This window comes from Vanellus vanellus, assembly GCF_965231255.1.
Source record: "Vanellus vanellus genome assembly, chromosome: 3".
In the NCBI taxonomy this organism is placed as follows: domain Eukaryota; kingdom Metazoa; phylum Chordata; class Aves; order Charadriiformes; family Charadriidae; genus Vanellus; species Vanellus vanellus.
This window is the reverse complement of record NC_138907.1, coordinates 93,507,948-93,522,773: the sequence shown is the minus strand read 5'-3', so window position 1 is coordinate 93,522,773 and position 14,826 is coordinate 93,507,948. Positions and strand designations below refer to the sequence as shown.

Here is a 14,826-nt window from a genome sequence, read left to right as displayed (position 1 = left end):
ATCGGTTTTCTTTGATCTTCAGAGCTAGTAAATGCAGTCTTTCACAGGCCTTGTGTTTCATAACTACTAAGCATTTTCAAACTGCTTAAACTGTGCTTGATGTGCGTACATATATATATGCTTTAGATTGGTGCCACTCCTTCTGTATGGGCTTTAAGGCACTTGAAAACCCCAACCAGTAATCAATAAAATCACTCAATCACTTAATTGACCTGATTTGAAAGGGCATTTTAAAATTGCTTTTGAAATCAACACACTCTTCTAATACATTTTTTTTTTAATTCACTAATCAATCTAATGTGTTGCATGCATGACATTTAAGTGGCACTTTTGTCTATGGGATAAATGGGTAGTTTACATTTTATGAATAACAACTCATTGGGAAGTGTCAAATCATGTGTTGTCTTGTATACTTTATGTATCAGTTATTTACCTACTTGCTGTAGAAGAACATGACTGAGTAATTTTCAGTGTTTGTCTCTGAATTTCTTACAGTATTGATTAAAATACTTTGCAGTGTTATGTGATATTTAAGTACTTCATTGTAAGTTCCACCAAAGTATATCCAGTACAGTTTGAAAAAAATGATTATTCCTGATAGGTAATATTTTTCCTTATTCCCAACAAGTTCACTGAATAATTGGTACATATTTGTTCTCTCTTTCTTTTTGGTAGTTTATTGATCAAATTTTAACACTTCAAAATTTTTAATTTTAATTTTTTAAACAGCAAATCCCCTATTAGAAGCCTTTGGAAATGCAAAGACTGTTCGCAACAACAACAGCAGTCGTTTTGGGAAATTTGTTGAAATTCACTTTAATGAAAAGGTACTGGAATTTTATTACAGATAACCAGTGATGATTTTTTGTCATAAAATGTAAATGCTAGACTGGAAGTAGGCTGAATATACTTACTAATCTTGCAGCAAATAGCTTCTGTCCTACTTTACACATTTGGTTTGTAAGCTATCACCTTGAAAGGAAAACCAAAGCCACGCAATACTGTGTCACTACTGGAAAACAGTGGGTCATGTCAGTAGAAAAATTGCTTCCATCCACAAAAGAATAAAAATTGTTCCCTTACTTGCTTGCTGTTAAGTATTTATGTATTCCCTTAATGCACAAATAAGTGTGAGTTGCATATTAGATACAAGCAGATATAAATGTAGTTTAATGCTTTAATACTTTAAATAATTATTGGTATTTTTATGTATTTGTATGAAATCTTAGGACCTCATGTTAGTACTATGTATGTGACAGTACTAATGGAATTGTTTTTTTTGTCAGAAATACTACTCATTATGTAGTTTATGAAGAATTTTCTTTGTTTGGGTGTAGTTGTGCTTCGATAGCATTTGTATACACACACTCCACAACTAAGGATGACTATATGGCTGTCCAGTGTGTCCAAGTGGAAGACTTTTGTCGATGTTCCCTGTAGAGATTATGTACGTGCCTCCTCATCTTTCTGATTGAGGACATAAATAAATTCTTGCAGTTCCTTCCTGCAGAGTTTAAGCTCATCATCTGGTCTTGAGCTTGTATGTTCCTAAGTTTTCATCACTTGGTTTTGTAACTAAACTTCAGATCTTTGGTTAATAGTTTATATAGTAAATAACTAAATTCCTTAAAGGGTAGAGGGACTTTTATCTGTTGGTCCCATTCATGTTAATAAACTAATGGAAAGGACCCAAATGTCTACTTGGAATGATGTATTCATGACCTGTCAACTTAGCTGTCAACACTTACATAGTGTTTCAGATTAATTGCTTCAGCTGAAGCAGATAGCACTCAGAGTATCTTCAGAAACTGCTTAAAAGCATGTTTCAGCTTTCCACTGCAAGATCAGCCTGTGTACTTGAGCCCCCTTTTTACAAGACTTCATACTTCACAAGGCTGCACTTCGTGGTGACCTCATTAGGTCTGGTTTCTCAAAGGAATATCAGTACAGGCTAGAGCCTCCTGAATGAGTGAATGACTGCATAACCCTCGTCAAATTTGTCAGTCAGTAAGTCCTTCTCAGTTGCTGTACTGGCCATAAGCTCAGGAATTTCCTTGCTATTAAGATTTGTCTAGGCACAGGGAATTTTGTCATAGGCCAGATAATGGTCTCGGTGAAATGCAACTAGAGGAGGTTGTAGTAGCACAGTAATAGCACTTACTGCCATCCACTGAAAGTGTAAGGGTGACTGTAGCAATGCTCTTCGCAGGAACTACTGAAATTCTGCCAAGGTTTTGTGCTTGTTAGGGTGAAGTAGACCCTTCTTTTAAGAGGAATATATGTATGTGCAATACATGAGCCAGGGGGAGAAGTTATGTCAAAGGCAACGATTTCTTTTCTAAGCTTAATATTAGGTATAGATACATTTTTATCTTCTTTGGAGTAGTGTCTGTTGAGCAAGCCATGATCAGACAAAGGTAAACTGAAAACTTCTGAATTTCAAATAATCCAAAAAATATTCAGATAATCAGAAAAGTATTTCTTCCTCCTAGAACTCGGTGGTTGGTGGATTTGTATCACATTACCTTCTGGAGAAATCTAGGATCTGTGTGCAAGGCAAAGAAGAGAGGAATTATCATATCTTTTACAGGCTTTGTGCTGGTGCTCCGGAAGACATTAGGGAAAAACTGTATCTAAGCTCACCTGACAACTTTAGGGTGAGTATCAGAGTCAGTGTTAGTAATGCTTCTCATATTGCCATACATGGATTTTTCATATAGATCTTATTAAAATCTCTATTTATTATCTTCGATAGGCTCTTTCCTGTTACAAAATCAGAATATTTTTTGCTAAATCTATTTGATCCTGAAATAAATCTGCCTACGTTTTTTTCCGTATTGGAAGATGTCCTATACTTTGTGTCTTAAAATTGAGGAATCTTTGCTTTTTCTAAAAATGTACTGTTGCATACCCAGCTGCTAATAATGTTACGGTCTCTTCTAGAGGTGTAAAGTATGAATTTCATGATTGTGATCTAACTGTTTTGTGTACCCATTTTTTAAGTCCTGAAAACTGCATTTATTTCTTAATATTCCAGCCATATGCTTAGGAAGATGTAGGAGTTGGCCCACGATTCTCTCTCAAATTATTCTTCCCTTAAACTTCCCACCAAGGATCACACCACGGTGACAAGATTGTTGTGCTTCTCTGCTCCAGTGTGTGTGCTTTCATGTCACTTGTCTTTTCTACTCTGTTGCACCTTGTTCCTATCGTTCTATACTATATTTGTAGTGCTCCAGCTTTGAGCCTCTCCCGTTCCTCTCATCATACTCCTCTGTCATTCTTGGTCACTTCAGGTTACTCACTAGTCCCTTTCAGCTGAAAGCTCACCCTTTTATCTCCAATTGACCCAAAGCCTATGCTCAGCTCTCCCTGCCAAGATTACTTCTATTCATTAAGCATGATCCTTTCTCCTAGGTTTTTCTTCACCTCATTTGTTCTTTCCCGAGGACTGCTTACTATTTCTGAGTTTTGGCTATCTTTCCACAACCTGTTACTGGTCTAGTCACTCAAGTAATGGAGAAGCCAACAAAATGCAAACAAAATCAGTGCTGAATGTAATACTCCTAACTATACCTAAATGAAAGTGAACTTTAAATAAACTGCGGGGAAATAAGACTTGCATCATTGTGCATACTTCTCTAAAAAGGTTAGCTTAATGTTCAGTGGCAGGGAAAAAGCAGAGTAGAATTTTAGGAATTGTTAGGAAAGAAAGGGAGAGTGAACTATTGAGTTATGCTGCAATCTACATCCATACTCAGAAAGGAACAGTGAAATCCTTGGGTGAAGCAGAGGTCATGGTTGAAGACAAGCTCTTATATAGTATGGGTCTTTTAATTCAGTCCACCGAGCCTGTTCTTATGACTTCTGATTTGTTTACTGCCTTCCCTTCTTCTCCCCATGCTTTATTTTTAGGGTTTTTGCCTTTTTTTTTTTTTTTTTCTGAGATTATGTGGTTTCTCCTGATTAACCCCTATTCTGTGTTATGTTTCTAGTAGCAATCCCACAAATGGCCTGGCTTTCTGTCCTACCATTATGTTCTTGCATTCTTTTCCTCCCATTTTTCCACTGAATGGTTTTACTACTTCAGTTTAAATTTTAACTGTTTCCTCCAGCTTTCCTTCTTTCTCCTCCCCTTCTCTATGTTCTGATTTCACTGAATTGGTTTCAGAAATGATCAACAAATAACATGACATTTTCTTTTGCTTTCTTTCCTTTCTTATCGGTCAGATTTTTTTTCTCTATTCTGTTTTCTGTTCTGCCTGAGTGGCTCCAACACCATTTCTCTTATTTTTAAATTATTTTAATTTCTCAGTGTATTAAATCTTGATTATTGCAATAATTTTTTTTCTTGAGAAATGAATACTATTCAACTCGTATCCAATTAATACGGCCTTACTAGTACAGCTGTTTCTCATTGTTTTCCTGATTGTCCCTTCTCTTTCTTTTCAAAGCAAGCTTTTGCCATCCCTCTCAAGGTCCTTCTAAGTCTATTCATGTCTTACACTGTCATCACCAGTTTTATTAGTAAGGTGAAAACTCTTGCCTTCAGTCTCTCGTTCCTGCTCTTTAATTATATATAAATATATTGGTTGGGTTTTGTTTTGTTTTGTTCTTCTTTTCCTTTTAACAATCACACTTGAACTGTAAATATCTACAAATATCACCATGTGCTTTGTTGATTTGCACTGAAAAGAAAAATACTGGCAAATCAAATCCTACTGGTAAATACCGGTCAGTTGTTTGCTTGTGTTCTGTCATTTGTCTCAATCTCTCCACTGTTTCTTGGCTTGTGCCTGGCTTGGAATCTCATGGAAGCAGAATTTTGTGTATTCTCAAAATACACAGACCAAATCCCTACCATGAGTTTGGAAGGGTTTTGTAACACAAGCATGGAGAGCATGTGCAGTTACAAGGATATAAATTAATTGACTGTCATCTTTTTTAGACTTCCTTGATCTCAAACATGACATTGCGATGTTGATTGTTTTCTTTGGTGTAATCTTCCTACTTGGTTTTCTAAATGAAACTTGGACTGTGCTTATCTGTTACTTTCCCCAAAATCTTTTGTACTTGGTTTCATCAGAATTCAGCAGAGGGCTAGAAGCCTTAAAGATACAAAGCTCCTACTAGTTTTGTGCAAAGCAGTGGTTGCACAGGTGACACTGAAATTAGTGCAAGGTGGGTGTACACTGGTGACTGAACAGGTTGCTGCTGCCTCTTGGCTTGGCCAAGTCAGTCTCTGCTTACTGATGAGCCAGGAAGCAGGCACAGGGCGGCAGTTCTATATTGTGCACATCATACATTTGTACTTTCGTATCTAGATGATCTAGCTCCCTAAAAGCTATGGCGGTATTTTAGGACAAGCTTCCTTACTTCCTCAAAGGCGTTCCTAGGGGCCTTTATATAACTTTTATTATTTCTTGAAATATTTAATTTGTATCTTCTTATAGTTCATCTATTTGTACTCACTTGTGTGACGAAAACTTGATCTGATGCTTATTAAGAAGGAACTGCTTCTGTTCTCTTGAAGGAAAGCTTTTCTTTTGAAACACCCAACAAACACAATACTTAAACCCAAACAAACCAAAACACAAAATCAACACCATTTATGTGTATATAATATGGAGCTATTTTTCAAAACTTTCTTCTTTACTGTGCAGTTATTCTATGGGATATTCTCTTACATGTGTTAAAGCTAAAATCTTGAACAAATTTTCAAGTATATATTTTTATTGTGCAGCCACTTTTCCACTAAAACTTATTTCTTGTAGTGAATAGTTTTTTTTAATTCTGGAACTGAATATGCTGCTTGCCCAGTCTTGGGGATTTTTTTTTAATCAAAAACTCTGCTTGTGAGAGCACACAAGGTTGTAGATGTCAAGGTCAGAATTATAACCTGCTTAAAATCAGGCTGGTGCAGTACAGTACTGAACAACCTGAGTGCCTTTACAGAAGGCACTTGCCTGTTTCAATTATAAAAGAGTTTACAGTCACACCAGCCTTATCACACTGTGACATAATTGTTTTGCCTTCTGCAAAGTTTGCAGCAGGTACTTTCGTTTCCATTAAGAATACTTATTGCTTTACCATAAGTTAGTATTTGAATCTTGAGTTCCTTGCTGCATGTGAAAGAACCACTCTGCATGTTAAATTTAAAAATTAATGCTTCTTTTTTTTTTCCCCTCTTCTGAAGTTAAAGTAGATTATCGTTAATTAAAAAAATCTTAGGATAATTTTCATCTTTGTATGTATGTGAATTAATACAAATAAACTTCAAGTTTATTAGTCATATTGCACTAAATTTTCATGAAGTATCATTTTATAGGAGATTTCTAGAAAAAAAAACCACCCTAAATTTGTATTACTTTTATCGGGATTATTTTTTGTGTGTTCTTCATTTCATTTGCTGCTTCAGGTTTTATCATGATGGCTCTGAATAATCACGCTTGTGTCACTTTTTTACCATGTTTTTTATTAAATGCATGCCTGTCAGGTTCAAATTCCATGGAAATACCAGCTTTCAAGCTTCTAATAATAGATGGTGATATTATAGGTGATTGATCGGTGTTTTGATAATAATGCCAATTTTTTTGACAAGAAAAACATTCAGGAAAAAAATCATACTCTTAAATTGGTTATTTAGATAAATCTGTCCCTAAAGATACAGTTTTGCATCGGCTCTGTTGTGCCACTTGTCTTGTACCTTGTAGCTTATCAGTCAAAGTTCAAATTAGGGCCAGCTTGGGTTCTAAGACTCAAGCATGTTTTGCTCAATGCCTGGTTTCTCTTAACTACACTCATTTGAAAGTATGACTATCTCAAATCTAAGGTAATTCTCATTTTTCACAGAAGTAAAACAGTATTAAAAGACAAAAGATAACTTAATGCTCTTTTTTCCCCCAGTAGGCTTGCTTCCCTTTGACTTAAGTGATCCCTTGTGATCTCCTCCCCACGCATTTGCCCATCTTGGCATAGGTGTGCACTTGCTCTGGGCACGTGAGCAAGACTAATGCATTGGCTGCACTTGCCTGACCTGTTGTCTGATTTCGGCAGCACTGTGGGGGATTACCTCTCTGTTAGTTCGTCTTTCCCCTGCAGTTCCCCTGGGGAAGTGTGAGTTTACTCGGCAATGGATTATGAAGAGTTGCAGGTTTCTTATACACCCCTCCTCCAAGCACACACAAAAGTGCGCACTCCTGGCTGATTGTGTTTTAGGTTCTTCTGCAGAAGTTTTCAGAGAGAAAGTCATTAGGTTAACCCTGTCCTGAACCTTACAGGTCCAGGTGGTTTGGACTGCACCACATGGCTTTGAAAGTAAAGCTGCACAGTAAATCTGTACCTGGAGTATAGTTGATGGAGATGAGAAGCTAATTTTTTTTTCCAGACCTTAATTTCTGGAAGATGTTTGGGTCACTGATGTTATAATCGTGTGTTGTACTTCAGAGTTTAAAAAAAAAAAAAAAAAAAAAACAACAAAACAAAAAGCACAATGGTATTTGGATGTTATACATGATAACCTCAGGCTGTGTATTTGTGTGCTTTAAAAATGTAATTTCACCTAGGTTTAATATGTAAATTTACTTGAGATTTTAACTTTCAAATCAAAGCCACTATCTTGTGATTAATAGTAACCTACATAGGTTATTATTGAACACTGTGCTGGTTCATGTTCACTGTCTGTCAGATAAGTTTCCACACTCTCTTCCTGAACAGTACGACCTCTTTCACTTCCTCGTCCCCAGTTTCTGGGACCGTGTTACTAATACTATAATACAGGGATATATTGTTGTGTTTAAAATATGCTGTGCTTTGCATTCTTACTGGCTGATAAAGAAAACGTTTTCAATGTTTTTTTAAACACCAAACTAACTTTGAACAGTGTTTCTTGTCACTTTGTTTTAATATTAAGTTTGTCACCTAGTTTTCTTCTGCTGTTAGAAATGCTTTGAAGAATATTTTATTTTTTAGCATTTCGTATATAAATTTGTATCAAAATGTAGAATTATCTGTGTTCACCTAGTTGAAAACATCTTCTTTGTTCCTGGGCTAGAGCAAAGAATCAGTTCACTTCCTTTAGACAAAGGGCTCTGTCCAAGCTTTTGGACAGCGTTCTTACTTTCAGCTGAACAAATCAGAAAGAAAAAGCTGGCAATCCCATTTTGCTGGAAGTGTCAGTCATCGTCTGAATGCTTGGTCTATTCCCTTTACTATACAATGTGAGATTGATATCAGAAGCCAGATTCTGAATTAGGCTTCTGCTTGTACCATGTTACAAGCTCTTAATACTCTTCAAGGTTTTTTATTACACTGTGTCTCTTTCACCTATAGAAATATATCAATGGTGAGGAAAAAATGACCATAAAGCTGCACTAGACATAGTACCACAAATTATTTGATCCTACCCCTCTCGCCCCTGGATATACTATATAAAGCATGTATATTGCTGAAAACAAAGATTATTGTCAAATCTTTTCTGGTGTTCTGTACAGCTTGCCGGCATAAAGTTTGGTATTACACATATGCCAGAAAATTTATTTTCTTAGTTCCTAATTTTGTTTGTCTTTTCTACAATCCCAGACTCCATTAATAGGTTTAGTAGAGTCAAACATTAAGAAAAGATTGTGAGACATAACAAAGTGAGTATCCCACTGTGTCAAAATAGTATTTCAGTTGTTAAAATTGAGACACTTTCAATAGAAGTATGTTACTGCTGCACTTCTGTAATTTTGTAGATGTAAATAAATACATTTTCAAAGAATGAATTCTGAATATCTAACATGTTGTTAGTATCATGTGAATGAATCAGGCTATGTAGAGCAAACCTTAAATAAAAGCATGTTTTCCTGACTTCTGTCTTTAAGTATGCATTTCCACTTTTTTCTTGTTACAGTATTTAAATCGAGGCTGTACCAGATACTTTGCTAACAAAGAAACAGACAAGCAGATTTTGCAAAATCGCAAGAGTCCTGAGGTACGTTTGTATCTTCAGTTAGTTTATATTATTAACTAATGCAGATAGAGTTGAAAATTATGATTACAGTTTTACAGTGTGGAATGAAATGTTCATTTTACACATCTTTATAGGTCTAAATGGGTACTGTCAAAGCTGGTATATTCAGAACTCTGGTTTTGGAGTTCAGTCCTAGAAATGCATTTTAACATTCACCTTAAAATCCCAAGTGGAACAGCGTATAAAATTATTTCCTTTTCATTCTTATATAAGACTTAATAATACAGCTTGTCTTCTGTGGAAAACAAAAATCAGTCCAAGACTTCCTGTCATTTTCTTTTTAAGTCCTACTACTGTGAGGAATAGGTCAGAAGCAGTTGTTTCCAGAGCCATTCTTACTGTCTGTATTTTTGAAGTGATGCTCCAAACTGTTTTATAAAACATTAATGAGGCTTCACTTCCAGGACAAGTATATCCCCTTCCTCAGTACACTGCATTCTTTATAGTTTTTTGTTGTCCCCTTACTATGAACTATTACTGACAGCAGAGCATGGCGTTTCCTGGAATAAAGTGTGAAACTTCAAAACATTTAATTCCTCTTGCTCCATCTTTCCAGTTTAAAAAAAAATGTAAACAACTACCAGAATTTGTAGCGTTTAAGACCTTGAGCTTGGAGGGCATGCAAGAATTTAATCCAAATTAACGGTGTATGTGAACTGGAAGTTGCTTAAACACTTCATTAAACTTCTACTCTGCTGTCTAGTACAATTTTCATCACATTTCACTTGATGAATTTTTCATTTGTATAGCTGGAACATATTTCAAATCTTAATCAAATCCATACTTGGGATTCAGTAGCAGGGCAAGCTGCATATACGTGTGGAATAATACAAAGATAAGTTCACTCAAGAGCTGGTCTCCGACGATGACCATGACATCTCTTTTACCTTTGAGAACTTGGGTTTGAGCTTGTACGTAGCTCGTGCCTAGCTATGAAAGACAGTATCGATACTTCCTTTGCTCAGATCAACATTGTACAGTCTACTCCTGGGTTTCCAGTGTTTATATGTTGTAACCCTGAGCACATAATGCCAATTTCTTTTGCTTGAATGTAGGCCGTTTTCTGGTGGAGAGTGAGATACAGAAATGCTGATTTGGTATTACTGTGAGGCAGAAAGCTGGCAGATATTTAATTCTTGTCAAGCATATAGGCTAAGAGATGGTTGGGAGATTTTGCCGCAGTTTACCTATTTTGCCTTAAATTAAGATTTGTAGTGAAGTTGGTCATTTATGTAGGCATAAAGTATCAACATTTACTTATTCTCACTCTTGGAAGATGAACCTGTGCAATCTTCTGATGTGATTTACAGACAGGTGTTCTGTCCTAAAATGTGTCCTCTAAAGGACTTAATTGAAAAAAGTATTTGTTTAAACTAAAACACACTAAAAGAATAATTCTGAAAATATGTATTGGACATTAAACAGTAGAACATATGATGCCATAATACCTGTGTCTTACAGCCATGTCAATTTGAAGGCGCAATAAGTAATCGCATTTCAGTGATATTAAAACTTAGTCTAGCCACTTAAACAGGAAATATATTGCATTGTTCAGGTTTTTAAATCAGAAATTTAATATTTACTCTGTCATTTTATGAAAAATATTGTTTATTTTAATAGAAATAGCTGGAATAATCAATTAATACCTAAATTATTTTTGTGTTTTCCTTATCAGGAAGATGAGGTGATCATTTTACATAATTAAGATGGAGTTTAATTTTTTTTGATGTGTCTAAATGTTGTGTGAAGTGAATTTTTCAGATGCATGTGGTGTTCTGTTTTGATAAAAATCACATTAGCTTATTTGACATTAACAAGGCTTCTATTTAAAGTTAATTATTCTTTTTAGTTGAAAACATTTTAAAGTAATTGTAAAACCTTAGATCAGTCTGTGCATGTTCAGTTAGTCTCTTGATTGCATGCAGATGTGTTACTATCTACTATTTAAAACTTAATAATTAAAATGGCTTATGATGTATTTAAACTAGGAAAATCAGCAAAATATTAAATTGGTATTTTAAAATGTAGCTGGTATTCTTTCAATTCATAGAACGCTGCAAACAACTTTACTGTTTCTTAATCACCAGCAACCGTTAACAAGTATATTTCTCTAAACAAGTCTGTTTGTGATAGGGAGAACTCTTCCAGTTCTGATTTGTCCTGTGCTTCTTTCCCGTAGCCTGTCAAACTTTCCATCACCCTATTACAAGGACCTCAATCTTCTTTCAGCGGCCAGGGGCCAGAAGCACTCCTCCGTATAAGTGCTTCAATAGCTTCCTTAGCCAGACTCTTCCTTTCCACTGCTCACTATCCTGTAGTCCCCTCTCCTGAGCTGATACGCTCTCCAGCTTCTCCTTTCTGAAGACAGTTTGAGGTTCGCTTTGAAGTTGAAGTTTGAAGATAATGCTTCAAAGTATCAACAAATTAGGGTTCTTGCAAAGCCTGTATTGTATGAAGAGTTCTAATGTGTTTCTAACTTAGTTTGGGTTTTGCATGCTTTTTTATGCTTTTTGTTATGGTTTATTCTTGACTGGAAATAATTGCTGACATTTACTTTAAAATCACTTATTGAATTTTTGGTTTATCTTGTTGTTTTATAGTATCTCAAAGCAGGTTCCCTAAAGGATCCACTCTTAGATGATCATGGAGATTTTAACAGAATGTGCACAGCAATGAAAAAGATTGGACTGGATGATGCAGAAAAACTTGATCTTTTTAGAGTAGTGGCTGGTGTCCTTCACCTTGGAAATATTGATTTTGAGGAAGCTGGGAGCACTTCAGGTTAGATGAAACATAAATTGTTTGCTGTAAAAACACTGGAAATGGCTCTTGATTATAGATGATTCCTTTCCATGTGAACTATTGCTTTAGAAATCTACTGTGCGTTCAAGGGTAATTCAGTCTTAATTCACCCCATTTTGAAGTCAATTTTACCTGTTTGTTTTAAAGTTGTACTTCTTTACATGCAAATAGGCTCTCACTGAAAATGTTCAAGAAATTGTTCAGTGCAAAGTTAGATATAAAGAAAAGAGACTTTCTTGTATTTTAATAATAATTTTTAAAAGTCCGGCTTCTTGCTAATGTCATGAATACATCTTGAAATTAGCAACTCCATCTATAGGGAAAGCCATTATGTCCTTTGGCTTCCAAAAATACCATCAGGTTCATATTTTGAGAGGTGAGGAAAAAACTTACAGCAAAAACTTAGGTAAATGTAAACATCCTGATTTTAAGATGTCGCTCACAAGATGAGCTGGTACGAGCGTAGCTGGGAATCAGTAGCAGAATGTGCAGGAAGGCTGAGGAAGGGGAATGAGTATTCTGGGAACAGTGTGTCTGACCTTACTACTGAAATCAGCCTCTCTAAGTTGAGAACCGCTGTCCGTATATTCCTGAAGGACTGAAGAAACTCTCAATCTGGACATACTACAAATATAACTAGAGTAGAAAAGGTATGTATGTAAATCTTTATCTTGAGTTGTAAGATACACAAGATAAAGTGAAATCTGTTCCTCTTAGTCCTACTTCAGTTATGTATAGCTGTTGCCAAACTTGGTAAAGTTTTTAGGAAGGGCACAAGAAAAGAACATTTTAAAAGGTGTTTTGAACGATGAATTAAATGAGTACTAGCCTTATAGGTTCACTAGCTCCCGACCCCATCCTGACCCGCAGAATCACCACAGAACTTGTAGAAACGTTCAGCTTGGAAGAGATCGTGGGAGGTCTATAGTCCAACATGTCCTGCTCAAAGTAGGGCCACCACTGAATTCAGACTGGGTACTTTAGGGTTGGCACAGAGAAGGTGGGCATTTTTTTGGTGTGGTCCCCCCCCCTCCCCCTTTGGTGAAATCCAGACCTCCCCAGTATTGGTTTGTGATCTTGTCATCTGCATGAAGGTGACTGAAATGAACATGATTAATGTGAATGAATCTGGGAAGATGTGGAGGTAGAAAAGTGAATGAATCTGGGAAGATGTGGAGGTAGAAAAGGGTAGTGGCCTCATGGGGCTCAGCAGTAAGCTGTCAGGGAGCTTCCCTGTTTGGGCCTCCTGTGAGTTGGGATTTTGGGGTTGACAAGGTGGGGCAGTGAAAAAGGCACAAATGTGAGTGGAGAGGCAGTTTCAGGAGGCAAAGGAACAAGGAGAGGGGGAACTACAGATGGTGAGGAAAGTCAGGGTTTAGAGGAGGACACCAGGAAACTTATTTCCTCTGAATGTTGAAGTTTGAACCCATTTTTTTTTTTTTCTGGAATAAATGATTAAACTTCTAAAGGTTCATTGCAAATCCAGGCTTTATTCTGCTCTCACCTGGTATGTGTACATACTGAGTGATCATTTGAACTGCTCCAGGCAGTGTGTCTCTGTACCAACCAGCCCCTAAAGTTCTGTTGCTGCTTGGAAAACCTGGGAAACGCCAAACAAAAGCTGTTTACTCCAGGTCAGATGGTGGTTTAGAGCTTCCAAAGTCAAGTCACAAAATCCTTAATCTTTTAAGGACTCCTTCCCCCACCCCCCCCACCCTCACCCCCCCCCTTCTTAGCATCATTGTAGAGTTAAGGAATTCAAGCAATGTTTGACAAGTGAAGAGACCAAAAGGAATAACTAACTGATCTGTACCGATAAATTTTACCAAGAGCAACAGGAAATAAATGTTGTAATCCTGGCACATGTAATTAAGTGTTAGATTTTGTTAAAGTGTTTGGAGAGCTTCGGTTAGTGCTTTATGAACCCGGTAGTGGCCAGACGAGCTGTGGTGCAGAGCAGAAGGAAGCACGCCTCTCCGCTGTTTACCTAGGAAACTGTACGTTCCGATATCTGAAAACGTAAGTGCCAGGAGCCTGTCGTGCCAGGCACTAATGCTGGGTAGCAAGATAGCCTGGGGAGTTACAGGAACACCTACATCCAAAAGTTTAAATCACTGCAGTTTGTTTCTAGGTATTAGCACTTTACTTCTGCATTTTTGGGGTAGTTCTTTCACTTACAAGCAGGTTAGCGTTTTGGACAGCCCATTCATCCATTCGCTTAATTTATTATTCATTTTTTGGGTGGTGGGTTTTGGGTTGTTTGTTTTTTTTTGGGGGGGGTGGTGTTGTTTGTTTTGGGTTTTTTTGTTTTTTTTTGTTTGTTTTGGGTTTTTTTTGCGTTCTTGTGGGGTTTGGAGTTTTTTGTGGTTTTGTGTGTTGTTTTGTTTTTTTTTTTCTCCATTTTTGTGGATTTTAGGTTTTTTTTGTGTTTTTTTTTGTTCTTTTTTGTTTTGTTGGGGATTTTTTTTTTGATTTTTTTTTTTCCTGGTTGGTGTTGGGTTTTGTGTGCGTTGGGTTCGTTTTGTGTGTTTCCTTGTTTTTGAGAACTGACTCTTCACATTTAACATACGAAGTAATTTCCAGAGGCAAACTTTTAATTCCTTCAAAGTCGACGTTTTCTCCAGTTGTCACGGGAAGACCGTCGCCGGTTCAGCGTTCGGTTTTCCGTAACAATGCTCGACTGGCAGCCGTTGCGTTGCCGTTGGAAGAGCACGCTTTGAAATGGCGAGCGGGCGGGGAACGTGCGTGCGCGGGCAGCCGCGCCGAACCGAGCTGGGGCCGCCGCGGGCGCGGGGAGAGTAACTCATCGGAGTGCGGCGGTGTCTCTCCGGCAGGGGGCTGCGCGCTGCGGCCGCGGAGCCAACCGGCGCTGGAGTGCTGCGCGGCGCTGCTGGGGCTGGACGAGGAGGACCTGCGCGGCAGCTTGACCACGCGCGTCATGCTCACCACGGCAGGGGGCGCCAAAGGAACGGTTATCAAGTGAGTCCCGCGCGCTCCCCGCCGGCAGCGGC

General features: G+C 37.4%; 1 protein-coding gene across 7 annotated transcripts in view; it reads left to right on the top strand.

The window, feature by feature from the left end:
- The window catches only part of MYO6 (myosin VI), a gene marked incomplete at both ends in the record, with an annotated part of 82,974 nt that overhangs the window by 19,294 nt on the left and 48,854 nt on the right, over positions 1-14,826 (top strand). For 5 of the 7 annotated variants that reach the window (XM_082481067.1, XM_082481069.1, XM_082481065.1 and 2 more), the window contains 5 exons: positions 730-827; positions 2,493-2,657; positions 8,894-8,974; positions 11,614-11,794; positions 14,650-14,794. In XM_082481067.1, the coding sequence (XP_082337193.1) occupies positions 730-827; positions 2,493-2,657; positions 8,894-8,974; positions 11,614-11,794; positions 14,650-14,794 (670 nt within the window). Of the gene's footprint in view, positions 1-729; positions 828-2,492; positions 2,658-8,893; positions 8,975-10,688; positions 10,698-11,613; positions 11,795-14,649; positions 14,795-14,826 lie in introns of all 7 variants that reach the window. The other 2 variants (XM_082481071.1, XM_082481070.1) reach the window with 2 other exon arrangements.